The sequence below is a fragment of the Squalius cephalus genome (genome assembly GCF_949319135.1).
Source record: "Squalius cephalus genome assembly, chromosome: 13".
Taxonomy (NCBI): domain Eukaryota; kingdom Metazoa; phylum Chordata; class Actinopteri; order Cypriniformes; family Leuciscidae; genus Squalius; species Squalius cephalus.
The window spans coordinates 30077570-30101840 of NC_137134.1; the positions used below are offsets into that span (position 1 = coordinate 30077570).

Genomic DNA, 24271 nt, shown 5'->3' on the forward strand with positions numbered 1-24271 from the left:
CTTTTAGTTTGAAATCTCTCTCTTTCTGTGTTTTCTTCCTGTTAATCTGTTCCTTTATTACCCATTTCACTCACTGGTGTCTTGATTATTCTTTGTAAATATAGTTATAGTCCTGTAGTTTATCTGAGCACGTGTCACAGGGTGTGTGTTTTTTTTTACCCTTTTTGATAAATACCACTTTGAAAATACATCCAGGCTTCAACTCAGTCCTTCCAACCAAGCTCTGACAGACTGTGTTTTTTTTTACCATAGGTGGAACTTTGAAAGAAAAGAAAAAGAAACACATTATAAACGTTTGAACAGTTAAATATGATAATTGTGTTACTGTTTCTCTCCCTCTGTCAAACAGTTGCTCGTCTTGTTTGTTTTTTCTCCAGTAGATTAAAGTGTCTCAAATCTGATAATAGCAGGACAGGAAGAAGCTCTTCACCAGCAAGCTAAACACACACACACACACACACACACACACACACACACACACACACACACACACACACACACACACTGAACGCACACTCTCGCATGCAAGATGTTTGTCCACCCAACAGACAAAACCACATTTCTGTAGAAAACCGGCCACAGGAGTTTCAGTCTGACTCAGAAGATGAACTTCAGTGAAACTGGCACTGTGAGGTGATGGCAGACGATTTTATCTGTACTTTGGGTTTTTCCATTCACTAAAAATGTGGAAAAAAATATGCATAATTTAAAAATCAGTGGTTAGGCTTTCTGGCATTTCTAAAAAAAAACTTGAAAATAAAGTCAATATTCTATGATTTGTAATTTTCCAGTCAGAGATCCAGTCATGATTTTAGTCCAATTTTATTTCTTAGCAGCAGACAATTAAATAATAAATGAAGAGTAAAATGAATTTATCCATAAACAGGATTAAAAGTTTAATAAAGAAACTGTGTAAAATGAACAGTTAAAACACTTTTCACTGAAGACACAAACATAACAACTTTTCATGTTTTCACACTCTGAGGTGTTAGCCCGTATCCTGCAAGATGTTCAGATACAGTAACATTCATTTACCACTTTATTGAGACATGCAGGTGAGCATTTGTGGTCTACTTACAGTCTTTTGGCCTCATCTAAACAGCAAGCACAAAAATTCACCCTAAGACATTCAGCTACATGTGAGGCATACAGTAAAAGAAAAGTATTAAACATACATTTAATAGTAAAATCATCAAAATGATAGTAATGAGAAACACATCAACATGATAATAATTATTTGTTAAAATATGATATTTGAGTAAATGATAAAACATAAGCCAGAAATATTTATATTTTTTCTTTTTCTGATTCATCAACCTTCATTAAACTGACAAAAGTACAAAGAAAAGATTTCCAGTGCTTTCATTGACCAACTTATATTTATTTTGTAAATATGAACAAATTTTGATTTTGATGGCTGCAACATACTCCAAAAAAAGTTAGGACAGACGCATGTTTACCACTGTGTCACATCACCTTTCCTTGAGTAACAGAGATCCAAGTTTCATTTCTTGATGCATTCTTGATTCAGTATTATATATGGTAGATGGTGAAACACCTGAATACTTTGTAATCCTGAATTGAGAAATGTGATTTTTGAATTGTTTGAGAATTCTCTCATGATATTTGGCACAAAGTGGTGAGCCATGACCCATATTTGGCAGATGCTTCTTTTTATACCCAAATATGATGCCCTCACCTTTCACCAGTTCACCTACATATTACGGGCTGTTCCAAAACAGTTTAACTTGGATGTTGCTGCTGGAAGAGGTGTTAGTGAGGCCAGCAGGGGGTACTTCTCACCCTGTGGTCTGTGTGGGTCCTAACGCCCCAGTATAGTGACGGGGACAATATACTGTCAAAGAGCACCGTCCTTTAAGGGGTAAATAAGGTAGGCTACCTCTAGAAAGCGTACCACCACAGTGAAAGCTTTTACACCATGTTTTCTGAGAGTATCGTACAAAAAGCAAGTTCAATGACAAAAATAAGGAATATTTTGCCCATTAAGAACAGTTAAAGTCTTAATAACAGCAAGATGAACTAGAGTTTATTATGTAAATGGGTCAGACTGTGTCGTGGGAGGATTCACACATCACATCAACACTTCTGCTGTATGTTTAGCAGGAAGTTTTATTAGATCAGACTCAAAACTAGAACATGTTTCACATGTTTATTTTCTGTCCATGCTTGTGGAATCTGATCGGTGAGTTATAAAAACATTTTCATGGCTTAATTTCTTTTTCCATTTCAGAGTAAAACTTTTCAAATGAGATTATTTTCATCTGCTGTTATGTATCGATGAATTATGATTATTGTGAAATCTACTAACTTTGAATTCATTCTCAAGCAATCCGTAAGCGATTCTGCAATGTTTTCTCTGTTTGATCTCAGTATCTCTGTTACGGTAGCATTTGGCAGTTTACAGTAGCAGTTTATGAATACATTTGGCATTTTACACATTTTATTTTTCTTTATCTGAGTCAAAGGAATGTCCATATTGCGGTGATATACAGATATAAGATATACATTTAATTTAGTTCTTATTGGTGCAATAGTTAAGTTATCCAATCATTGCTAAGTATATTTGCATTTAAATGATAAAATCTGCATCTGATTTCAGGCTTTATAAACCATCAGAAACATTAATCTGTGTAAATATGTCTGTTCTCCAGGTGTGTTTGGTGATTCAGTGTCAGTGATGGAGGGAGATTCTGTTACTCTAAACACTGATGTTACTGAAATACGTAAAGACGATGATATACTGTGGAAATTTGGACCTGAAAAATCTTTAATAGCTAAAATGAATACAAAGAAGCAAAACTTCTCCACATATGATGATGTTCCTGATGGGAGATTCAGAGACAGACTGAAGCTGGACGATCAAACTGGATCTCTGATCATCACAAACACCACAACTGAACATACTGGAGTTTATCAACTAGATATAAGTGGAGCGAAAAAATCATCAAAAACATTCAGTGTTTCTGTCTATGGTGAGACGTCATTTATCTAAGCATGCACATTCTATTTACATATTCATACGTTAAATAATTTTAAAGTTTGAGATGACAGACACATTCAGAGACCGTGAACACACTAAACACTCACTCAACACAACACTGATTTACTACAATTCACAACACCTAAACTAGACTGAATGTTCATGTTTCTCTTTATTCTCTCATGTTTTTCAGCTCGTCTGCCTGTTCCTGTCATCAGTAACTCTTCACAATGTTCTTCATCATCATCATCATCATCAAATTGTTCATTGGTGTGTTCATCAGTGTTGAATGTGAGTGATGTGACTCTCTCCTGGTACGCAGGAATCAGTGTATTGTCCAGCATCAGTGTGTGTGATCTCAGCATCAGTCTCTCTCTACCTCTGGAGGTGGAATATCAGGATAAAAACACCTACAGCTGTGTGCTGAACAATCCCATCAGCAACCAGACCACACATCTGGACATCAACACACTCTGTCACACATGTGCAGGTACCACAGCTCTGATGATATATGTGTGTGTTTACAGATTCACTCACACTAATGACTCTCTCCTTCAGTTCCTCCAGTCTCAGTGTCTCTGATAGTGTTGATCTCTGCTGGATCTCTGATGATTGTTGCTACAGTTGTGATCTTCTGGGTCTGCGGGAAATGTAGAACAATTGACACAGAAGGCAAGTATTACTGCTTTTAAATAATTAATATAACAAATAATATTTTGAAAATATGCTCTAAACCAGTCAACTGATTTAATCAATTAAGTAAAACTATTCTCATCATTTTGAAGTTAAACATTATACAAAACCAAACTAATGTGTGTAGTTATTCTCTGTAGATTACACTCATATCATAATGCATGTCTATTTCTATATACCGGTAATGACAACGTTGCTCGTCTCACTCGAACAAAGACAGATTCTGCATTTTTCAAACTGCATCAACACTGCTTTCAAAAACTTAAAAAAGCTTTCTCAATTTTATGAACTCTCTTACATGCTGGTGTTCAAATTAAAATCTATATGAATGATGACTTTTGTTGTGCTTGTTGAGCCTAAAATCTGATTAAATACAACGAATGTAAAATACTTTACTTTTGTCAAACATCCCATTTGATTTGATTTATGTGTAAAGAATGTCTAAAAAATTTATGACGAACACATTTTTTAAGGAACATTTTGTGTGGTAAATTCAATTTGTTAATGCCATTTTTAAAAACTGCAGTTAAACATTTATTTATTTAAGTTTGAAAGCCCTAATAATAACAGGAATATTGTGAAAAAACATTTTTAAGATTGAATTTTGATATTTTAATGCTCACAGTTCTATTATTGTTCAAACAGTTGAGACTTGTGAAGATGAGATCACTTACGCGGAGACAACATTCGACAAAAGAAGCGCACAGAAATCGGTGAGACAATATATTGTTCATTTGTTGAGTATTTGTACAATTTCAGCAGAGAATCAAATGTAGATCAGTGTGTGCACATTTGATTTTGTCTTTATAATATAGAAGCTCATTTTCACCACATAAGATTGTGCTTCAGGTGTAGTAGAGAGAGAGAGAGAGACACAAATCATGAAGTGGACTATAATTGAGGAGCATAATTCAATTATTTAAATTCCAATCTTGGTCTTGGTCATGAAAAATTCAAAATTATAAGGTATTATAAGGTAAGAAAATATCACATACAAAGTTGAAATTGTGACTTTTTGTCAAAATTACAGTAGGCTATGACATAATTTTTACTTTTTTATTTTGGGATTTTTTAATGTCATGATATCGACTTTCTGTGTCACAATTTTGACTTATGTCTTAACTCTAATTTACCAGAGCATTTTTCTTATGTGGTGGAAATATGCATCCATATTATAATGATCTATCACATAAATCTCAAACACAACAGCACCATCAGATGTTTTGTTACTTTGAAAAAAAAAAAAACATAACATTTATTATTATTATTATATCTTGTCTTATGCATTTTTTTACAGAAAGTTGAAGAGGAGGAATGTGTAGATTATGCACCAATCGCAACGAGAAGATGATTAAACTTCAGTCTTTTTCTGAGTACAAGACCCAGATTGTGATCATTTCACTAGGATCCTCCTGCAACGGCCTCAGACTCTAAGGGCCCTATTTTAAGGATCTAAGCTCATGGTCTAAAGCGCATGGTGCAAGTGCACTTAGTGCATGTCCGAATCCACTTTTGCTAGTTTAACGAGGGGAAAAATGCTCTGCGCGCCCAGCGCATAGTCTAAAAGGGTTATCTCTATTCTCCTAATGAGTAATGGGTAAGTTTTGGGCGTAAAGTGAAATAAACCAATCAGAGTCTCATCTCCCATTCCCTTTAAAAGCCAGTTGCGCTCTCGCAATTTGCAAGCGGAAAGACTGAACGCTTCTCCAGAGAAGAAACAGATCTGCTCATGCGCGAGGTTAAAACGCAAGCAGACCATCGAAGTGGAAAAAGTGTGCCCACGTTGTCATTCAACAGTCTATTTCAGTCACCTCAAAATAGCAACATGCCAACAGACCAGCTTTGCTATTTAAACAACGTGGGACGTGTAAATGATAACTGCATCGGGCTGAAACTTGCATTGCACTGGGTGTATGATAGGGCCCTTAGTCAATGGTTGAGTTTGACTAACAATGGATTCATTAAAAGATCTCATAAAAACATCAAAGGTGAAGGGTCATTTTGTGTTGCTGCTTCTATGGTACTCTCTACCCCTCACTCTCCATAACATTTCATCTACTTTCAAGACCCAGCTAAAAACATACAGTATCTGTTTGATATGCATTTTCAATAATGTGGCCTTATGTGTGTGCATTATATGCATATTCGTAACTAAGCAGCCTTGAGCAATGTAAAAGCGTTATATAAATAAAACTTACAACTTGTTAAAAGTCTTTGCGTTTCAAGGTTAAGTATTCATTTGAGTGTTTACATTTTTACTCGTACAATGCAAGATGTAGATGCAAGGAACAGACACCTTGCTGTGGTCTCTATTTATGTCAGTACAGAAATGTGGTTTGATCTGTAGAAGAACAGCTTGTGCACGAGCACATTTCTGCTGCTGGACGTGTGTGTTTGTCTCTAAGGTGTGGTTGAGGTTTTTGTTTCCATTCCTGCTTACGTGAAACCATTATGACTTCTGGTCAACAGAGAAACTACTTTACAACACACCGGTGATACTGATCCCATCAATGCTGATGTTTTACAAAAAGGTCTCAAATCAAACACAGATATTGTTCGAAATAAGAAAATATATGCCTTGTGTGCATATGCATTATGATCCTTTTTACTTATACACTGTATATCTTATGCATATCTCATCTTATACACAGCACAATCATGCAGTTAAGCAGTGCTAGTTTCAGTTGTTTTTCTAGCTGTAACACTTCCTTCTAAGAAGAACTTTTCTTGATACCTTTTTTTTCGTATAAAGGTCATCCAATTTTGTTCTGCCAATGTTTTGGTCATTATTTTATGAATAAATGCAAGGTATGATTTACAATTTATGTTTGTTAATAATTTACTTCTTTTTCATCAGTTTTAGGAGAAACTAACAATGCTAACAAACTTTTTTTAGTAGCATAACAGCACATGTCCACAGGTAAACAAATAAGGTCAAAACTTAAATTAAATGTTTTGTTTTATGTAATATGACACTGGTGGGAGTGGCCACATGTCAAAGCAGGACTCACTCAAGGTGAAATATAGAAAAATATTTGACATTCAGATTTTTAATTTCTAACTTAAACACTAAATGTAAACTGTTACACACACACACACACACACAGTTTAAAAATGTGTCAGTTTTTTGTAAGTTGTTAAGTAATCACTGCAAGTGAATCACTGGTAAAACATCTGCTATGATACTATAAATAACTAGTTTTAAATGTAGAAATAGGCCTTTTGCTATACACAATGGTGCAGTTAAATCTAACAGCCTCTGTATAGAGCGCCATCTAGAGTTCAAAATAAGACTTCACATCTAGAACAATAATACTAGGGTTTTTTCTGTGTTTGTTTATCGGTCCAGCTAGCCAACCTGTGATCTCTGTGATCTTCTGTCTCTATATAGCTCAGGTCCCTCCTTTAATGCAAGTCTGAGGATTTTCCCCCCACCTGTTTATCGTCCAGTAAGGGAAAATGGTGAGAAGTACACACAATGGAAAATAAATAATATATAATACTACAAGCCATATGCATACAGCATGATCCAGTATCATAACCAGGAATCAGCTCCACCATCTAATATAAGTATATTAAAAAGCTTTTAAAGTGCCAGTTATAATACAAGCTGCTTCTCCCAGACAGGCAACTGGGAGAAAGTGGACATCGACTGAGGCCATACAGCAAGCGAAATCTGCTCTCAGATATGGAGACATTATAGGACAGGTGCAGCAGGGAAGAGGGTTTTTGGACTCGGGACAAGCCGACCCATAAGGTACAAGGCAACATCTGACCAGAGAAGAAAGCTGGTAATGCCAAGGTCCGGCAGCAAGAGGAGGCAGAGAGGCGGTCTCGCAGTCCAAACAGGGACAGTGGAATAACTGGGAAAATGTGAACTCACCTGGAAGGATCTTTGGGAAATGGAAGGGAACAGACTGTGCTTCATCATCAGAGACACCTACGATCTTCTTCCCACACCCAAGAACATAAAACAGTGGACTGGAGAAGATCCTGTCCTCTCAGTCAAACCCCAGCAACGCTAAGGCAGATCCTCGTCAGCTGCAAAACCAGTCTTTCCCAGCCTTACACCTAGAGGCACAATCAGGTCCTGGGACAACTGGAGATTATCCTGGAAGTAAGGAGAACCACCACCAATACCCTTCCTCCTCCAAAGCATGGATTCTCAAAATCCACTGCCTTCATAAGAGCAGGCTTCATCACTTCCAGTGAAGCCAACAAGCGTGCCGCACAAGTGCTGAAAAGTGAAGCCAAAGCTTCTCAATCGCCCCCTGGTGGCTGGTCCCAGTATAGGTCATAAACCCCACCCTACTTCTCTAAACTAAGTAGTCCAACTGACTTTTTGGGGGAATTTCGGGAGAAGATTTGGAGTTTCAACTTCAATTTCTACATGTCCATAACTGTTTATTGCACACTGACAAGAGATGCTCTGCAATAAACTTTGTACTTACCGTCTCTGTGAGAGTGAGGGCGGGACCTTGATATCGCAGCTAAACTTCACGCTCACTACTGAGCAGAATCAGGTCCCAAATCAGTGCAAGATGTCAGCGCAATATTAGGACTTTGACTTTTCACCAATGGAAGAGAGTGAAGGGGTGTCGAGTCGTCCATCTTTTTTTATGGAAAGCCAATTACTGTCTATGGAAGCCAACTACAAAAAAAGTAATCGACCCTGCTGGACGATTTCCCCAGGACTGGAAAATGCAAGTTGATCTAGACCGGAAACTCAGTTAATCACAACTAACTTCAGGCCGGACCTGATCCTGTGGTCAACCTCGCAAAAGTCCCTGTTCATTGTGGAATGAACTGTGCCATGGGAGGCTACAATTAGTGAAGCGAATGAATGTAAAAGGCTGAAGTACTCAGACTCAGTTGATCCCAGTAGAGGTTGCTTGCAGAGGTTTTGTAGCAGGAACAACCAGTGAACTGAAGGGGTTGGGAGTCAGAGGACAGGCCTTCTGACAAGCTGTTAGGTCACTGTCAGAGACTGATGAGCAAAGCAGAAACTGGCTGTGGATAATTGGAAGGATCTCAAATGGGCCACAAAATGACCATGAGGGGTAAAAGCAGAGGGGAGCGCACCTGGGACACCAGGTGTTGCTTTTGAGCCCTTTGGAGGAGTCGTGGGCCTATCAACGAAACACCAAGAAACGAGGGTGTCCATCTAATGACCCCAATGAAGTGATTACTACACCCCACTCAAGATGTTAAGAAATTGCTGATTATTCTAAGGGATTGTGCTACAGTATCAAGTTCTCTATGCTCAACACACAGTTGAATGGCTAGTTGGTTTGAGTAAAGGTCAAAAGTTGAGGTCCTTTGATATGTTTGATACTTTTCTGCATTAATCATCAGTTGTATTATATTGTTATGATATTGAACTGATGAATGGCTCCATCTGGTGTGTTTTTGAAGAACAGCATCATCACTGTGAACTCAACAGGAAACACTATTATAGTGATGATATGTGTGACTCATCAGGATGTGCCTCCAACACTTTATTGGTGGATTTTAACATTCCTTAAAGGTTACATATCATGAAAATCTGACTTTTCTCGTGTTTAAGTGCAACAATGTCCCCGGTGCATCTACATACCCAGAAAACGTGAAAATTGACATCAACTTGTGTAAAAGTTAAACATGCATGACGGTACATGCAATTCGATGAGATGAATCAATGTAACTCCACAACAACTACATGGTATACATATATACCATTCAGAAATGTCCAGGTGCGTCTAAAAGTTAAACCTCTTCCTGAGTCTCTCTGTAAGGCTGCACTCACTACTGGTTATCTCTGAGATTTTGGAAAAGTTAGATTATTTGCGTGTTTTGTCATTGCTGGAGTATATGAAGCTTGTGTAAAGGATCGAATGGAGGCGGGGAGAAGCAGTTCATTTGCATTTAAAGGGACACACGTGAAAATGGCACGTTTTTGCTCACACTCAAAAAGGGTAAATTTGACCAGCTATAATACGTGATCTGTGGGGTTTTTTTTAGCTGAAATTTCAAAGACACATTCTGGGAACACCGTCGATTTATATTACATCTTGTGAAAAGGGGCAAAAAATTTCACCTTTAAAGAAAATGCAGTGAAAGACTAATGACAGAAACATTGAAGCTTACAACAACTTACAACAACTTAATGCACATTCAACTCACATCCTGATTTCTAAGCATCCCAGTACAATCTCTAGAATGTGAATGTTTTATTTTTTACCAAATTTATATAAAATTATATATATATTTAAAACAAAAGACTAAATAACTTTACAGACTAAACTTGTGAATGGCAGTGTTAAATATCATCATGTTTCAATTGTTTTCCTGTCTCTGTGTGAAACAGTTTCTCACCATGTTTCTGTAGATTGAAGTTCAAAGCGGTTTATAGAAGCAGGACAGGAAGGAACTCTTCACCTACAAACTAACACACACACACACTGAATGCCCAGTCTCACATATAAGAGGTCCGTCCAACCAAATGATCACACCACAAAAAAAAAAAGACAGAAATAACCCGCAGCAGGTTTCAGTTTAACTCAGAAGCTGAACGTCAGTAAAACTATGAGATCAGATACACTGTTAGACTTTTCAAGGGTTTTTTACAGTAACTTACTGGCAACACTGTCTCAGTTACATATGGTAACCCTCGTTCCCTGAGGGAGGGAACGGAGACGTACGTTGTGACCGACTGATAGGAATCTCGCTAGAGAGGCCATTCTACTTCGAGTAAAACTAAAACGAGCCAAAACACAGTGGCATGCAGTCATTTGCATTAGCTGTTAAGCCTCGCAGCGCAGGTATATAATGAGCAGCAGTTGCGAGGTGAGTTCCTTTTTTGCTGAGGAGCCAAGCCTGGTAAGCTGGCCGCCCCGACGGGCAGCAGCAGATGTGACGATGGGATGTACGTCTCCGTTCCCTGCCTCAGGGAACGAGGGTTACCATATGTAACCGAGACATTCCCTTATTGGTCGGTCACTCTTGACGTATGTCGTGACCGACTGATAAGAATCCCTACCAAAGCGCCACAGCTGCTGGACCCCATCCAGTGCCCGGTGTAAGCCTGTACCCCTTCTTGCCTGGATGGACGATAGGAAAGGGCTTACACAGAGCGTATCTGTCATTGTTGTTCCGTGATAACCCATACAGTGAGATTATGGATAACACTGGAAAACCGTGCCCTTTCTGTGGAAGGGGAACGCTACGGAAGCCACTTTCTTCGAGGGAGTTATGTGGAAAAATACATATGGACTAGCCCGAAGGTTGTACTGCATATGAATATTGGGTAACTTAGCCCAAGGGAAATACACAGGGCTTCGATTAGGAGCAGGCGTGGAAGTATGCACATATGGAATCCCCGTAGGGTCACACATATTATATGGAATCCAGCCTAACACCTGATCTCTGAAGGGAGTGGTAGGAACCTTGGGCACATAGCCAGGCCGGGGTCTCAGTACAACATCGTTGTCACCCGGCCCGAACTATAGGCACGATTCGTCAACCGAAAATGCTTGCAGGCCCCCTACCCTCTTGATAGAGGCCAGTGGAATCAGCAGCAAAGTCTTCAAAGAGAGAAGCTTTAAGTCTGCTGACTGCAAAGGCTCAAAGGGAGCATCCTGAAGAGCTTGAAGCACCAGGGAAAGGTCCCAAGAGGGTAAGGAGGGGGGACGAGGAGGGTTCAACCGTCTTGCCCCCCTAAGGAACCTGACAACCAGGTCGTGCTTTCCAACTGATTTGCCATCTATGTGGTCGTTATAAGCTGAAATAGCGGCAGCATGTACTTTGAGGGTGGAGGGAGACAGCCTTCACTCCAGCCCTTGCTGCAAGAAGGAAAGCACGGACCCTATCGAACATCTTCGGGGGTTCTCTCGGCGAGAAGAAAACCACTCGACGAACAGGTTCAGCAAAAAACTGAAATGCAATCGCACCTCTGCTCATTATATACCCGTCCTGCGGGGCTGAACAGCTAATGCAAATGATTGCATGCCAAAAGATTGGCCTCTCTAGCATGATTCCTATCAGTCGGTCACGACGTACGTAGAGAGTGACCGACCGATAAGGCAACTAAAATACAGCTCAAATGTAAAACATTTATTTGGTTCTTAGATCTTTTTGCTGCTTATCCATGCTATACTTCGACGACTGGTCATGTTAGTGTATTGTATTAGTGTAGAATATAAATATTACTATATTACTAATCAGACTGACTTTATTTTCTGTCACACATCTACAGAAGTTCTTATTGAGAATTAACAGAGGTTTAGATGTTGATGTCGTAATGAAAATGTTTTCATTTGAGGTCACCATCATGGAGAGCATGAAACAGATGAAGATGATTTGACTGATGAAATCCATACGAATATAGATGAAGATGAGGAAGAGGAGAAAAAAGATTGATTGAGAGTTTATATTCTACATTAATACAATACACTAACATGACCAGTAGTCTAAGTATAGCATGGATAAGCAGCAAAAAGATCTATGAACCAAAGAAATGTTTTCTATTTTATGTTTGAGCTGTATTTTAGTTTCGCCATTTGGCTGTAAAGAATGTTTGCCTGCATTACTAACGTTTACTCTATTGAAGGTTGGCTTTTTGATAACAGACTGCACACTAGAGTCATCTTTATTCCTTGTGTTGCGAGGACTTTGTGGACTTATGGAACCCATATGGAATGGTAATGCTTGAAAGTTCTGTTTTCTCCGATTTGAGGTACAGTGGATAACTTTGGTTATACCAGCTGTAATCCTCTAGATAGAAAGGTCATCTTGGACTTAAATTGAAGCTTATAAACTTGGGAAGTTTTTCATGTACATTTGAGGCAGTGATATATATAATAAAATTCTTGAAAATGATCACTTTTGATGACAATTTGTCAGGCGGACAGCCATTTTTTTGTGTTTTGGGGTATGTTGAGGGTGATATTTGACAGCAAAAAGGCAGCAATCCCCAGAATCTTTTTCTGCTAGTTTCCCCTATGTGTCAGGATACACCATGCAAAATTTTAGGGTTATATGGCCATTTATGTTGCTGCAGTACCTTAATATTCACAATTACATCATTCCGCCAAAAGCTTATACCAAAATGGGTGTTTTTTGGCCCCTGAGACCAAACGGGGCCGAGTTGGGGGTGGTCGTTATCAACTTGTGATGGCCCAAAGTATAAGATAATAGGAAATAATAGTGAAAAAAAGGTAGCAAACACATCCTGAGGAGTGGACCTGGCTCCTGGCCTAACATCTAAGTTTCTAAGAACTGTAGGTGGATCTTACGGCCGTTTCCCACATACTCCGTGTGCAGTGTGTGTGTGTGTGTGTGTGTGTGCGGTGCAGGAGCAGCACGCGCTATAGAGCTGGTAAGTCCCGCCCATCCATAAAACCCCAAGTTGACCTCTAGGTTAAAAAATCCATCGTCAATGCAAGTGAATGGGAGAAAATAATTATTTTCTGGTCCCGTTTGAACTGTGCCATGAATGTGAACATATGTTGTCTGTGAATTTTTTATATAACTTTTCATGTTACGAGTTTGACAGTATATATGATTCTTCGGCTAGCAGTTATGGAAAAGACAAAACGAGAAAGACTACATGTCGCCTATGTGACGTCACCCCATAAAGTTGACTTACCCGTGGTTTTCGCCAACCTCAACGATTTTGTCCTCTCCCTGAAAGAAGGCGGTGAAGTGCACCAAAGACAGCCATGTTTAGCGGGATCCGTGAGCTAGTGTCCGTGTGCGAGTGGTGGTGACGTTTCAAACGCGTCGAAAGCAGCGAAGAGTTGTAGTCCACAAAGTGCTCTCACACAAAGTCTAACCGTATCAAACTTCTACATGCTAAATTGTAGCATTCTTTACACAAAAAGTTATATAAAAAATTCACAGACAACATATGTTCACATTCATGGCAAAATTCAAACGGGACCAGAAAATAATTATTTTCTCCCATTCACTTGCATTGACGATTTTTCAACCTAGAGGTCCAGGGGGATTAGCGGAAGGAGCGGGACTTACCAGCTCTATAGTGCTTCATATGATGCGTTTGCAGTGAATAACTGATTCACGGCTGTACCACAAACACTTACTTTTATTTAAAATCCAGAAGTTACGCTGCAACTTTTATTTAATAAAATGTTTTTTCAGCATTGCGATTCTCTTTGTACACATATAACCTACACTCTTTAATGGATGCATGCACGTTTAAAAACAATTTAAACAACGTAGGGCTTTTATTCCATGCATTACTTATATTAAGTTGCTCAGGCAAATGGTCAAATATTTAACTGTAAATTGACAAAAACAGCTGACTCTCATGCCTTTTCTTTTCCATTTAAATTTTAATAAAATAAATCTTGCATGTCACAAAAAACTTGTTTTTCCACCTAAAATCAGCCCATATGATAAAGGAAAAAGGGGATACACGCGCCTAATGAAGAAATAAAAAATATGACACGATAAAAGTCCAAACACTAGTCATAACAACGTTAGAAAAACAGAACCCTATCATTCAGATCAACAATCTACTACATATGTCTTTCCATTTGCTTCATTATATGGGCTGAGCTTTGAAGAAAAGGGAGGGGCTGATTATAAAATTATACAAAACGGCGCTTTTTACGCTGTCTTTGTCAGACAGAAGCGCCGCAAATTACGGCGCATTATGGATGGCCTGCGGCGTCAGAAACGGCGTTGTTGACTGGATCAAGAAAACGACAATAATGATGGCGATTTTGCTTTGCAAACGCCGTAATTCGCAGCGTTTGTACCACAGAACGCCGTACTTTGCGGCGTCTTTTCGTCTTAAACGCCTTAAACACCGGCGTTTTGAGAATGAAAGGCGTTTCGTTAATGGCGAAATTTGACCCTTTTGGCGTTCCATACACGTACACCGTCGCCACGTAGCCGTAAGGTGTTACCAGAGCCATATGGCTCTGGGTGTTACTACTGTGACGTCGCCGCCGGTCTGTCGTCTGACGTCTCTATCAATCCCATTCACAAATAGACACGGACTGACGGCGACAGAAGGGTAGACTGCTCCTTCGCCTTCTTCAGTGTAGTCTTAGAAAAGTCACTTTTTACTCGCCATAATAGCCTATAAAATTCAAGCCACCAAAGTGGCTATAGGAGTGACTGCGTTACATGTCACTGCTGAAATCCAACCGCATTTGGCGGCTGTTAATGTCAAGCCTTGCCGTGATTTAACAAAGGTTGACAGAGATATCGCCGATGGCAGATGCCTTTGACGATATCAATACGATAATTGGCTCGTTTTCCTATTAATGTATTAAATCATTATTATTATTATTATGAAGCTAGTATAGTTACAATTATATTTGCCTTGCCTAAATTCATAACGACATCTCACCACATAACCACACTTGCGACATCACATAACCACACATGCAACGTCACCGACGCGCGCGTATGAGGACTCCTCAAAGAAAATATTTTGAAAACAGAAAAAAATTACATCCCACAACGAAATTGAATTGCAAGGTGATCCATTCACAAATTGCCAAGAGTGCTTGTTTTAACAGACGCATCATTCTTATACAGAGCCAAGGTGAAGACGCGGCATCGTTGTTCGTCAGTATTTTGTTTCCATAGCACATTAACAAAATATTTAATGACAGTAAAAACACTAAAAACAGTACAATTACAAAATATTAATTATAATAATAATATCAATAAAATTATATAGGCCGCCTAGGCCTAATAAAGTCTTTAGTAGGCTACACGAAGCATCTGTGAAACTCTGCCTGTGAAAATCACAAGCAACTTCAAACTTGTTTAACAAGAAATATTCTTCTATTTTTTTCACTGTCAATAATGTAAGTCCACAAGAGAAATATTAAGCCAGTAAATTAAGATGCTGTATAGCCTACCGTTATATCCACCGTCGTCTCTGAGAGAACGCGCAGTTAATGCAGTGAAAGCGCAGTCCGTTTCTGCTTTCGTTTTCAGGGAATGATCGCGTTTACATGCACGTTATTAACTCGATTATGCTGAATAAACTGACAATGCATGTGGTCATGTAAACGGATTAACCCATTTTCCTTTATCAGAGTCAAGTCATAAGTAAGTAGGCTACCGATCGACTTTTAGATTTTTGCCTCTGATTTCTCCCGGCATTTAAAACCCGCGTTATTTCGGCTTATTGAAGTGCGGTGCGCATAAGTGAAGTGCATCCAGACAGAGAGAGCACTGGTAGGAGGACATATCGCAGACTCCGACTCTTTCTTGACCCAATAAATTAAAACGTGTTCTCATGATCTCGTGCAGAAGCAGCCTACAGTCAAAATGCTGCATCAGTAACGGCATGAGGGGATCATGTGTGTCCGTAAATTTCCGTAAAAAAAGGACATGTTGAAATATACAAGAATGGTCAGATACAAGAATGATTAGGATCTTTTTTTTTACCTCACTATACCAGGAAATAACCTGATTTAGCCTATTAATAAACACTCCACCTTTGCTAGCAAAATAGAAAAAGATTCTCATTTAAAACGAAGTAATAAAACAAGCAAATTGATGAGTAAATAAGCAAGTTAATAATCAAATAAGCCCCGCCCCCCTCACGATAATATCGTGTATCGCCGATCTCACAGGCTGACGATAGGACGATATGAAAATGGAGCATATCGCGCAACCCTATCTCTGTCTATCGTCGATACACGATACTATCGTCTATCGGCACAACCCTAGTTGACAATAAGAGGCCCTGTTCCAAATCACACCCTATAGCCTACCCTCATTCACTATTCCCTGCATAGTTCACTAATATAGTCCACTTGACTCTGCTTAGTTCAGTTATTTCTGATATTACAAAATAAAATCGTTAAGGCAAACAAACTCAAAGAACCCAATCTGTTTTTATTAGCATTTATCAGACAAGTTCCTTTCCCAGATGTGTTTCATGTGGGTTCAAATTCAAGGCACTTTTTAACAACATTGTCAAAATTTGTACAAAAAAAAAAAAAAAAAATTACATTAAATAGACATAAAAAAAATAGACTTAAAAAAAAAATTAAACCTCCAAGTCCAGTTGATATCATGGTCAAATCTGTGGTACAGGCTTTTGTGAGGAGTTGAGTGTATGACAATATTGCTTTGGCACTTAAATTATTTCTTACAACATTTACATATGTACAATGTGCACCAAAACAAAAGACAAATCCAAAAGGGAATCAGTAAATATATATATATATTTAGGAAATATATCAAACATTTGTTCACAATTTCAGATAAAAACACATTTCTACAATGACAATATATAAAATCAATAAAGGATATTTAAAAAAAAAAAAATGTCATTGTTTTATCAAGTTTGTTTTTTTTTTCTGGAGAAATTGTGCTGTAACATTCCTCCAGACAAGCATGATAAACAGTATTTTTCCAGCTTAACATGACAGTAACAATACTTAACACCAGTGTCATTAATGCTTCTATTTAGACATGGAATGTTATAAATACTCTCTGCAAATTGTTTCAACAACTAATAAATCAATGAACTTCCAATTAGGTGTAGAAACGAGCATTTCAAGGCCGCTATCAATCTAACTTGTTCTCTAGAAAGTGATGTCAGTACAAGAGTGTGCAGCAGTCAATAGCCCTGTCCCAAATGGCACACTTCATATGCACTTTCGGTCTTGTGGACTTACAATGGCTGCCGCGTGCGGCCGTGCGCATGTCCGTTAAGTCCCTGAGACCGTAGAGTGTCCCATTTGTCATTTTAGCTCTCAGAAGGGTGCTCGCGAGTGGTCGATTTGCGCCCTCGATGCACAACTTTGCCAAGCTCGCACTGAGGCCCACTCCGCAGCAGACTTCTTCCTGACAGTCAAAGCGGCGTTATGTCACGAAAGTGCAGACTCAGAGGAAGACCCATAGACAGTATATAAACCGCGAGTGCTTAGGGTGCCATTTGGGACGCCCATCTTGGTAAAGCTAAGGAAGTTAAAGCTGCAGTCCGGCGTTTTTCCTCTTTGTCGCCATCTCTGTTCGAAATCTGCAATTGCAGTTAATCGCGGAATTATTGGTACGTACCCACATGCGCTTCGACACTGCACAGCGTGGATAAACACAATGTTTTGAGGAGACCGTATGGCTGTCAGTCACCGCGTCGGTGTGGATACTGGCATTCAGAATCACAGATTATACTTTTTGGAAGCATGACCAATATAAGAATGTTCACCAATCCAAAGTCTAAAGTCTTTTTCATTTTACAACGGGTGAAACTCAGTTGTCACTGGTGATTGTCGTTTGAACCTTTCTGGATCCACCATCAAATTAATAAGTTTAATTATATCAAGTACTGTGAGAAAAGGCTATAAATCTCCTCCTCCATCATCCTCACACGCAATAGCTATATAATGGTATACTAGCCGAAACTCCTTCTCTATGTGTACAGAAGTGACGTAATGACGCAAAGACATGCTCGAATTTCCCGCTGAAATCCATCAGTACCACTGGAATTAAAATCATTATTACAAGCTTACCGTTTTCAATCGAGCTAAGGCAAGCAGAGAGTTTTGAACACTGGTTGGTTATGTACTTGCTCAAACATTTATTTTGGATAATTTTTAACCCAAAAAAGTTACGGACTGCAGCTTTAAAAAAACATAATGTTATAGTGATGTCTCTTTAGCAGCTTCAGTTGGATTAGAGGATATCCCATTGGCAGCATTCCCCATTAGAGGTACAGTCTGATGAAGGGACGAGTCGTCTAGATGATTCTGTAAGAAAACACAGATTCACCGATGGTAAAAGAAATGAACAGGGTTGATGATTCAGTAACACAAAAATACAAGAGAAATACAAGAGACTAGAGAATCACAAGAGACTAGAGAATCATACTATTGTAAACCGTGTGTTCTAATAAGACACTTACTTTCTAAATGAAGTTGCAAGATCTTTTTGCTTTATATTTTTTATTATTTAGTTTGGGAGTAATTTGTGCCTCATCTGTGAACCTCAGGTTACATAGTGATAAAATAAAGGACAAAAAACTACTTACTGTTTACATTTATATTACACCTGTGGTATTCCAAATTTATTAAAATGTTTATCAGAGTTTTCTAGCAAAAGACTCCGGTCAGTCCTGTTTTACTGAAACTCTTAAAGGCTCTCGGATTTTGTGTTTTAACGAGAGAGTCCTGCCGGTCCTGTACTCGGGTCTCAGCATTTGAATAGATATGCTGAGTGAATTAGGGTGGGCAGCACTCTCAGTCTAGAACCGGTTCCTAAACCTGTCTTTTTTGGTTCCTGCACCTAAATGTATACTGTAAGAAAACATTTCACAGATTCAGACTTGGTGACTGCAGCGACCGACAGCTCGTGTTTTAAATAAACAATCTTGCTGAAGAAACAACCAAGTCTCCTGGTCTTTCGATTCTGAGTTTCCAACACACCTAAAGTGGTGTTAAATACACAGAATGTTAAATAAATAATTATATAAATCATATAAATAATTATGTAATAATAATATAAACATTTTTATATAACTGTTCTTAAAGTACAAATTCTTAAATAGTCAATTATTATTGTCATTACAGTTATTTTTTTCTGCAGCCACAACATGCACACAGTGTTACAGACACACCATATACTGATCTCATATATATAATCTGTAGTAAACTCAGGGTTTTCAGCAGGCAGACAGATTTACTGCACACAGAATCTCACCTGATCACGCTGGTCCTGCTTCTCGATGTCTGTTTAAACAACAACAAACTCAATTAAACACACATTACTTTCGTTAGTTAGACTAAAAATTAATTTTCAAACATTTTAACAAGTCTTTTCCCACTCATATTTTCAATCTTGTTAAGTAATCGGTATGTAATACCATTTTTTCCTGCTTCGATAGCCTGCAATAGTAAATCACACCATCAAAAACAGCTGCAGCAACAAGCAGAACACCAACACCAACACCAGCACATATTCCTCCTACAACACCTGAATGTAGAAAATCTGGAGGAGACAGACCTGAATCTGGAACAGATAAAGATAGGCAGTCATTATGACTAGAGAGTTAATTATAATACAGTCGATATTTATCAATATCTCTGAGTCATATTTACACTTTTCTGACTATATTGATTTAACTCTGATTTAACTGATAAATGGCTCCATCTGGTGTGATTTTGAAGAACGGCAGCATTACAACACTGCTTGCTCAACACAAAACAGTAGCACTATTTTATGCATTTTTCCTGTTGATAATATAAAAATGGCAAGATTCATAATGCCACATAAAATGCTTTGTGAAAACAGCGCAGACAGTCTCATAGACATATATCAGAAGTCTGTGCTTCTTTCTTACTAGTGTCATGTCTTTTTTTTTTTTTTTTTTTTTGTTCATGATTTCATGTCCTTTTGTAGATTTGTTGCCAAGTCTGCGGTTTTCCTGCAGAATATTGGCTATTAAAGCCAAAGCCTTCCATAGACTGGTTCTTTCTTGCTAAAGGAAAATAAAACCTACATATCCTGAGAGAACTGTGGAAATGAAACCGATTAAACTAGATGTCACCTTTCTAAACTTTAATCTAAAAAACAAAAGTTGTTTTAAACAGTTTTTGTGCCATACTTATTTTACATCAAATACTAATCTAAGGTCAGAGATTTTATTATGAGAAACTTTTTACCAGAACACAACTGCAGCAATTTTATAAACTCACAGCACATTAGTGGTAATGATTCAGTTTTAAATCCAAATTAATTTATGTAGTTTAATTGACAAATTCAACTTCAACAGTAAATGTGTTTTTGAAGAAATCCTCTTTAGACAGTGTGAATTAATATACACAGAACACAGAAAAAAAACAATAATGATGTGATTCAATATTATTAATGCTTTTAAACATGCATTAAATGACTCACCAGTGACAGAAACACTGAAGATATTTGGACTTCTGCTGTTGATCTGTAGTTTATATTCTCCAGAGTCTGTGTTTCTGGTGTTTGAGATGGTCAGAGATCCAGTCTGATGATCCAGCTTCAGTCTGTCTCTGAATCTCTCAGTATCTTCATTACACTGAACATCTGTGCAGATCTTACTGAGATCACCAGTGATTTCAGCGATGAGAATGTCATTAAAATACCATTTAATATCTTCTTGTTGGTTTGTTTGAACATCAGTGTTTAGAGTGACTGATTCTCCCTCCATCACTGACACTTCAACTGAACCAACAAACACACCTGAAGAAGGAAAGGACAGTTCATCATAAATCACTTTTCGGTTAATGTAGCACAAACAAACAGCAGATGAATATCATTGATTTACACATTTACTCATCAGACAAACATACATGAGTCTCGTGGATCTTACAACTATTATTCAACACATCCTGATTCATATTTTCTTTCTCTATACATGTTTGTGAATTCATGCAACCAATTATTTTAAAAGCCTCATGAATATTACCCGTTATGAAAAAATACATAGTTACAAGTATACAAGTTCAAACATAATTTATTAACCATGTAATTACCAGCTTTAACCAGCTACTTACAGCTTATATCGGGGTATGTGGGAGTATTATTTTGAAAATTGAGAGTGCACAATTCTGCACAATGTTCAGCAGTCGACGGTAAAAGTAGCTATAAGTTCTGTCTGTCATAATCAACTGTATAAGTTTAGAGTGTTTGTTTTTTTGTGGTCATATTCTGTGAGTATGCAACAGAGAGCAATACATTTGTGTATATAAGTTTAATGCACTTTTTGTACCCTTGATTTATTATTCGTCTCTTCTGGTGTTTTGCCTGGAGTCAGTTCACTTGCATGAATGTGTGATGTTCAATAAAACTTAAAAATAATCAGTCCAATTTTGGCCAACATTAGGACGGGGTCCGCTACAAACTGAGCATGGCCCACTTAAAAAAAGATCATTCCAATTACACAATTAAACAATAAGAAGCCAATTCAGAAATAATAAATACATGACATCAATTGCTCAAAGATGAATCTAAGAGTGAGAAATCCATACAGTGGGGAGACATACAGCAGTGTGTGAGGACTCTAGACACTGACACAGCGGGGGTTTTCTTGTTACAGAATCCCAATTACTGTTTGCCAGTTTCCATTAAATACCCAAACCAGAACAAAATAGGAGTTGTAAATATTTACTACACCAATATTTTTGGAATTGTGTTGGGCCTGTTATTGTGCCCCAAAGAGTCACACCAGGTTTTGGGGAGAGAAGCAATGATTATCATCTTGAAGGGACACCACCCAGAACAGCAGCACTGTACTCTCTAATTTATTTATTTATAATATGCGTTATGTTACATTTGACTACTGTGAAATTGAGACCATTTTAGCAATTGCACTGAGGTATTTAAAATGATGCCAAACATGAAAAGGGAAAAAACAATAGATTCACCATGGAGGGACAGAAACCTTCATTTCATTAAACATATCTGCACTTGTTTTTCAGAGATGAACTAAATTCTTATGAGTTTTAGAAAAACATGAGGGTAAGTAGGCTAAATGATGACAATTGAACTAACCTTTTAAACATAACCTAAAAATAAACCTTATTAAATGACACTCACCATTGACAGTAACGCTAAAGATCTTTTCACTTCTGCTGCTGATGATCTGTAGTGTATATTCTCCAGAGTCTGTGTTTCTGGTGTTCATGATGGTCAGAGATCCAGTCTGATGATCCAGCTTCAGTCTGTCTCTGAATCTCTCAGAACATGCATCATCTTCACAGATCTTACTCTGATCTCCATTGATTTCAGCGATGCGTGTCCCTTTAAAATACCATTTCATTCTTTCTTGTTGGGTTTTTATAATATCAGTGTTTAGAGTGACTGAATCTCCCTCCATCACTGAAACTTCTGTATCAACGCCAGACAAACCTGGAGATAAAATGAAAAGTTTATCATAAACCACTTCTGTGGGAGAGGGACAAAACACAACAGAAAAATGCTGTGAAAATGTTTTTCTACAGATCATAAAGATTGCAAGTACAGAAATATATCTGGATTCATAAAGTAACACATGCTAACAAACAGCAGAAGAACATCACTGATTTACACTTTCACTTTCAGTCATGGACGATCTTTAACAACTTAATAAACATCATACAACACACATGTGCACACAGAGATCATTGTACGTCTATATTTCAGACTCGTCAGTCGTCACTCTTAGACCCCATGACGATTAATATTAATTAGGCCTACCGATATTCAAAACCAATACAAAATCACATTCGTCAGAGAGATTGTAACAAAAAGGCTAATGTCTTACCAAGCACGAGGAATGAACACAATACGAGCCAAATAAAGATAATCATTTGAACTTTTCCACTGAAAAATTAATTCAGATTTTGTGGAAACAAATGTGATTCGACTCGAAAGAGAAAGTTAGTTCGACATCGAAGCACCGAATCTTGTGTCAAAAACAACATATGAGGCTACGTTAAAGAGCTGCCAGAACTTCATTCGTGTTTTGCCAAAAACATTTGGTTATGACAAATCAGACAAACTCGACGTGCTTCTTTTCCCCCTCTCCTCGCGACTCAGCTCCAACTCCAGCCCCGGGTAGGAGGGAATTATTCAAGGAAAGAAAATTAGCCAATGATAGGTGTAGTAGGCTATGACGGGTTTCAAAGAAACAGGTAGGACAGGACAGGTAAAGCGATACTGAGTTATGACAGGTAGTTAGCTAACATTAGGCTTGTTTGGGATGCGCCTTTGCCTCGCCTGAAGTGTAATCGAGAGTAGGCGGCTGCTGTGAGAGGAGGAGTGAATATATGGGGAGGCTGCAGACCTGGAGCAGGTGTTACAATATATTCGGTTCACGAAATATTTGGTTCCAATGGGTGTAGCTAACATGAATATTCACGATACCATTGCGTGGGCGGGGCGACAAATACAAGCGAGTGGAACAGAAATTATTAGCGTGAGCGTCTCATTTTGTTTTATGGATTATTTATTTAAAACAGGTAATAAATTTGAACGAAGTTAAGCTTAAACTACTCGTATATATTTAATAAATAATTCAACGTTTTGTAGCCTGTGTTTCAGTACTCTGAGTTTACCTGAACTAAACTGATTCTGTAGGAAGCATTGCAAGACCTACAATAAAGGCATATTTCTCCAAATTTTCCCAGATTAGTTGTTGCTGACATTCTATGGAATAGAACTGTTCGTTTCTCATGAGTGACTGAGATAAGGATTTTTAAAGGTGTGTGATTGTTCTTTAAATAAATATTTACAAATATATTCTTGTTTTTATTGTCTCCCAAAGTTGTCTGCATATTATTAAAATAGCCTTTAAATTATAGGCTGATAGCTTAAGACAACATACTTGGAGTTGCATGTTGCATGCTTTGGATGTTGCTTTATATGAACTCAACTGAAAATCCTTTTGATACACAACACAACCTTTACTTTATCAAAGGTGAAACACAAACACACTGGTGTAGAAGGCATGGGTATACCAAAATATTAAGGAAAGGTATATTTAGATTTGAATAATATAGTAAATATTTTATTAGTCCTGCTGTATTAATTTTGTCCTTGATCCTATGTTTTTCTCTTGTCTAACATTCTCGTTTTTACAGATGAATA

At 38.0% G+C, this 24271-nt stretch overlaps 2 protein-coding genes and 1 long non-coding RNA gene across 4 annotated transcripts; 1 reads left to right on the forward strand and 2 right to left on the reverse strand.

Moving 5' to 3' along the window:
* Positions 1-1835: 1835 nt before the first annotated feature.
* LOC307169861 (SLAM family member 5-like) lies at positions 1836-6517 on the forward strand. 2 transcript variants are annotated; one of them, XM_079890707.1, is made up of 6 exons: positions 1836-1891; positions 2673-2993; positions 3195-3491; positions 3560-3673; positions 4340-4407; positions 4992-6517. In XM_079890707.1, the coding sequence occupies exons 2-6, from the start codon at positions 2699-2701 to the stop codon at positions 5043-5045; spliced, it is 828 nt and encodes a 275-aa protein (XP_079746833.1). In that variant the 5' UTR covers positions 1836-1891; positions 2673-2698; the 3' UTR covers positions 5046-6517. The 2 variants fall into 2 exon arrangements, with proteins under 2 accessions (XP_079746833.1, XP_079746832.1); XM_079890706.1 differs by having other exon boundaries at positions 1838-2203.
* On the reverse strand, positions 2474-7933 carry LOC307169912. The gene is made up of 4 exons (XR_013823247.1): positions 7578-7933; positions 7053-7129; positions 3539-3641; positions 2474-3457 (listed from the first exon to the last, which is right to left on the reverse strand). It is a non-coding gene; the product is annotated as an uncharacterized lncRNA (long non-coding RNA).
* An 8607-nt stretch (positions 7934-16540) lies between these two features.
* LOC307169871 (uncharacterized protein) lies at positions 16541-23228 on the reverse strand. The gene is made up of 6 exons (XM_079890753.1): positions 22947-23228; positions 22241-22552; positions 20567-20884; positions 19533-19678; positions 19370-19398; positions 16541-18420 (listed from the first exon to the last, which is right to left on the reverse strand). The coding sequence occupies exons 1-6, from the start codon at positions 22990-22992 to the stop codon at positions 18411-18413; spliced, it is 861 nt and encodes a 286-aa protein (XP_079746879.1). The 5' UTR covers positions 22993-23228; the 3' UTR covers positions 16541-18410.
* Positions 23229-24271: the final 1043 nt, after the last annotated feature.

What these genes read in the sequence shown, in the direction of transcription:
- LOC307169861 (XM_079890706.1), top strand. Translation starts at nt 2,158, where the DNA reads ATGTTTCACATGTTTATTTTCTGTCCATGCTTGTGGAATCTGATCG. An exon ending in ATTCAGTGTTTCTGTCTATG is followed by an intron (nt 2,994 to 3,194) that starts GTGAGACGTCAT and finishes CATGTTTTTCAG; the next exon opens with CTCGTCTGCCTGTTCCTGTC. An exon ending in AAAGAAGCGCACAGAAATCG is followed by an intron (nt 4,408 to 4,991) that starts GTGAGACAATAT and finishes ATTTTTTTACAG; the next exon opens with AAAGTTGAAGAGGAGGAATG.
- LOC307169871 (XM_079890753.1), bottom strand. Translation starts at nt 22,992, where the DNA reads ATGATTATCTTTATTTGGCTCGTATTGTGTTCATTCCTCGTGCTTG. An exon ending in GTGTTCATTCCTCGTGCTTG is followed by an intron (nt 22,553 to 22,946) that starts GTAAGACATTAG and finishes TTTTATCTCCAG; the next exon opens with GTTTGTCTGGCGTTGATACA. An exon ending in CTTCAGTGTTTCTGTCACTG is followed by an intron (nt 19,679 to 20,566) that starts GTGAGTCATTTA and finishes TATCTGTTCCAG; the next exon opens with ATTCAGGTCTGTCTCCTCCA.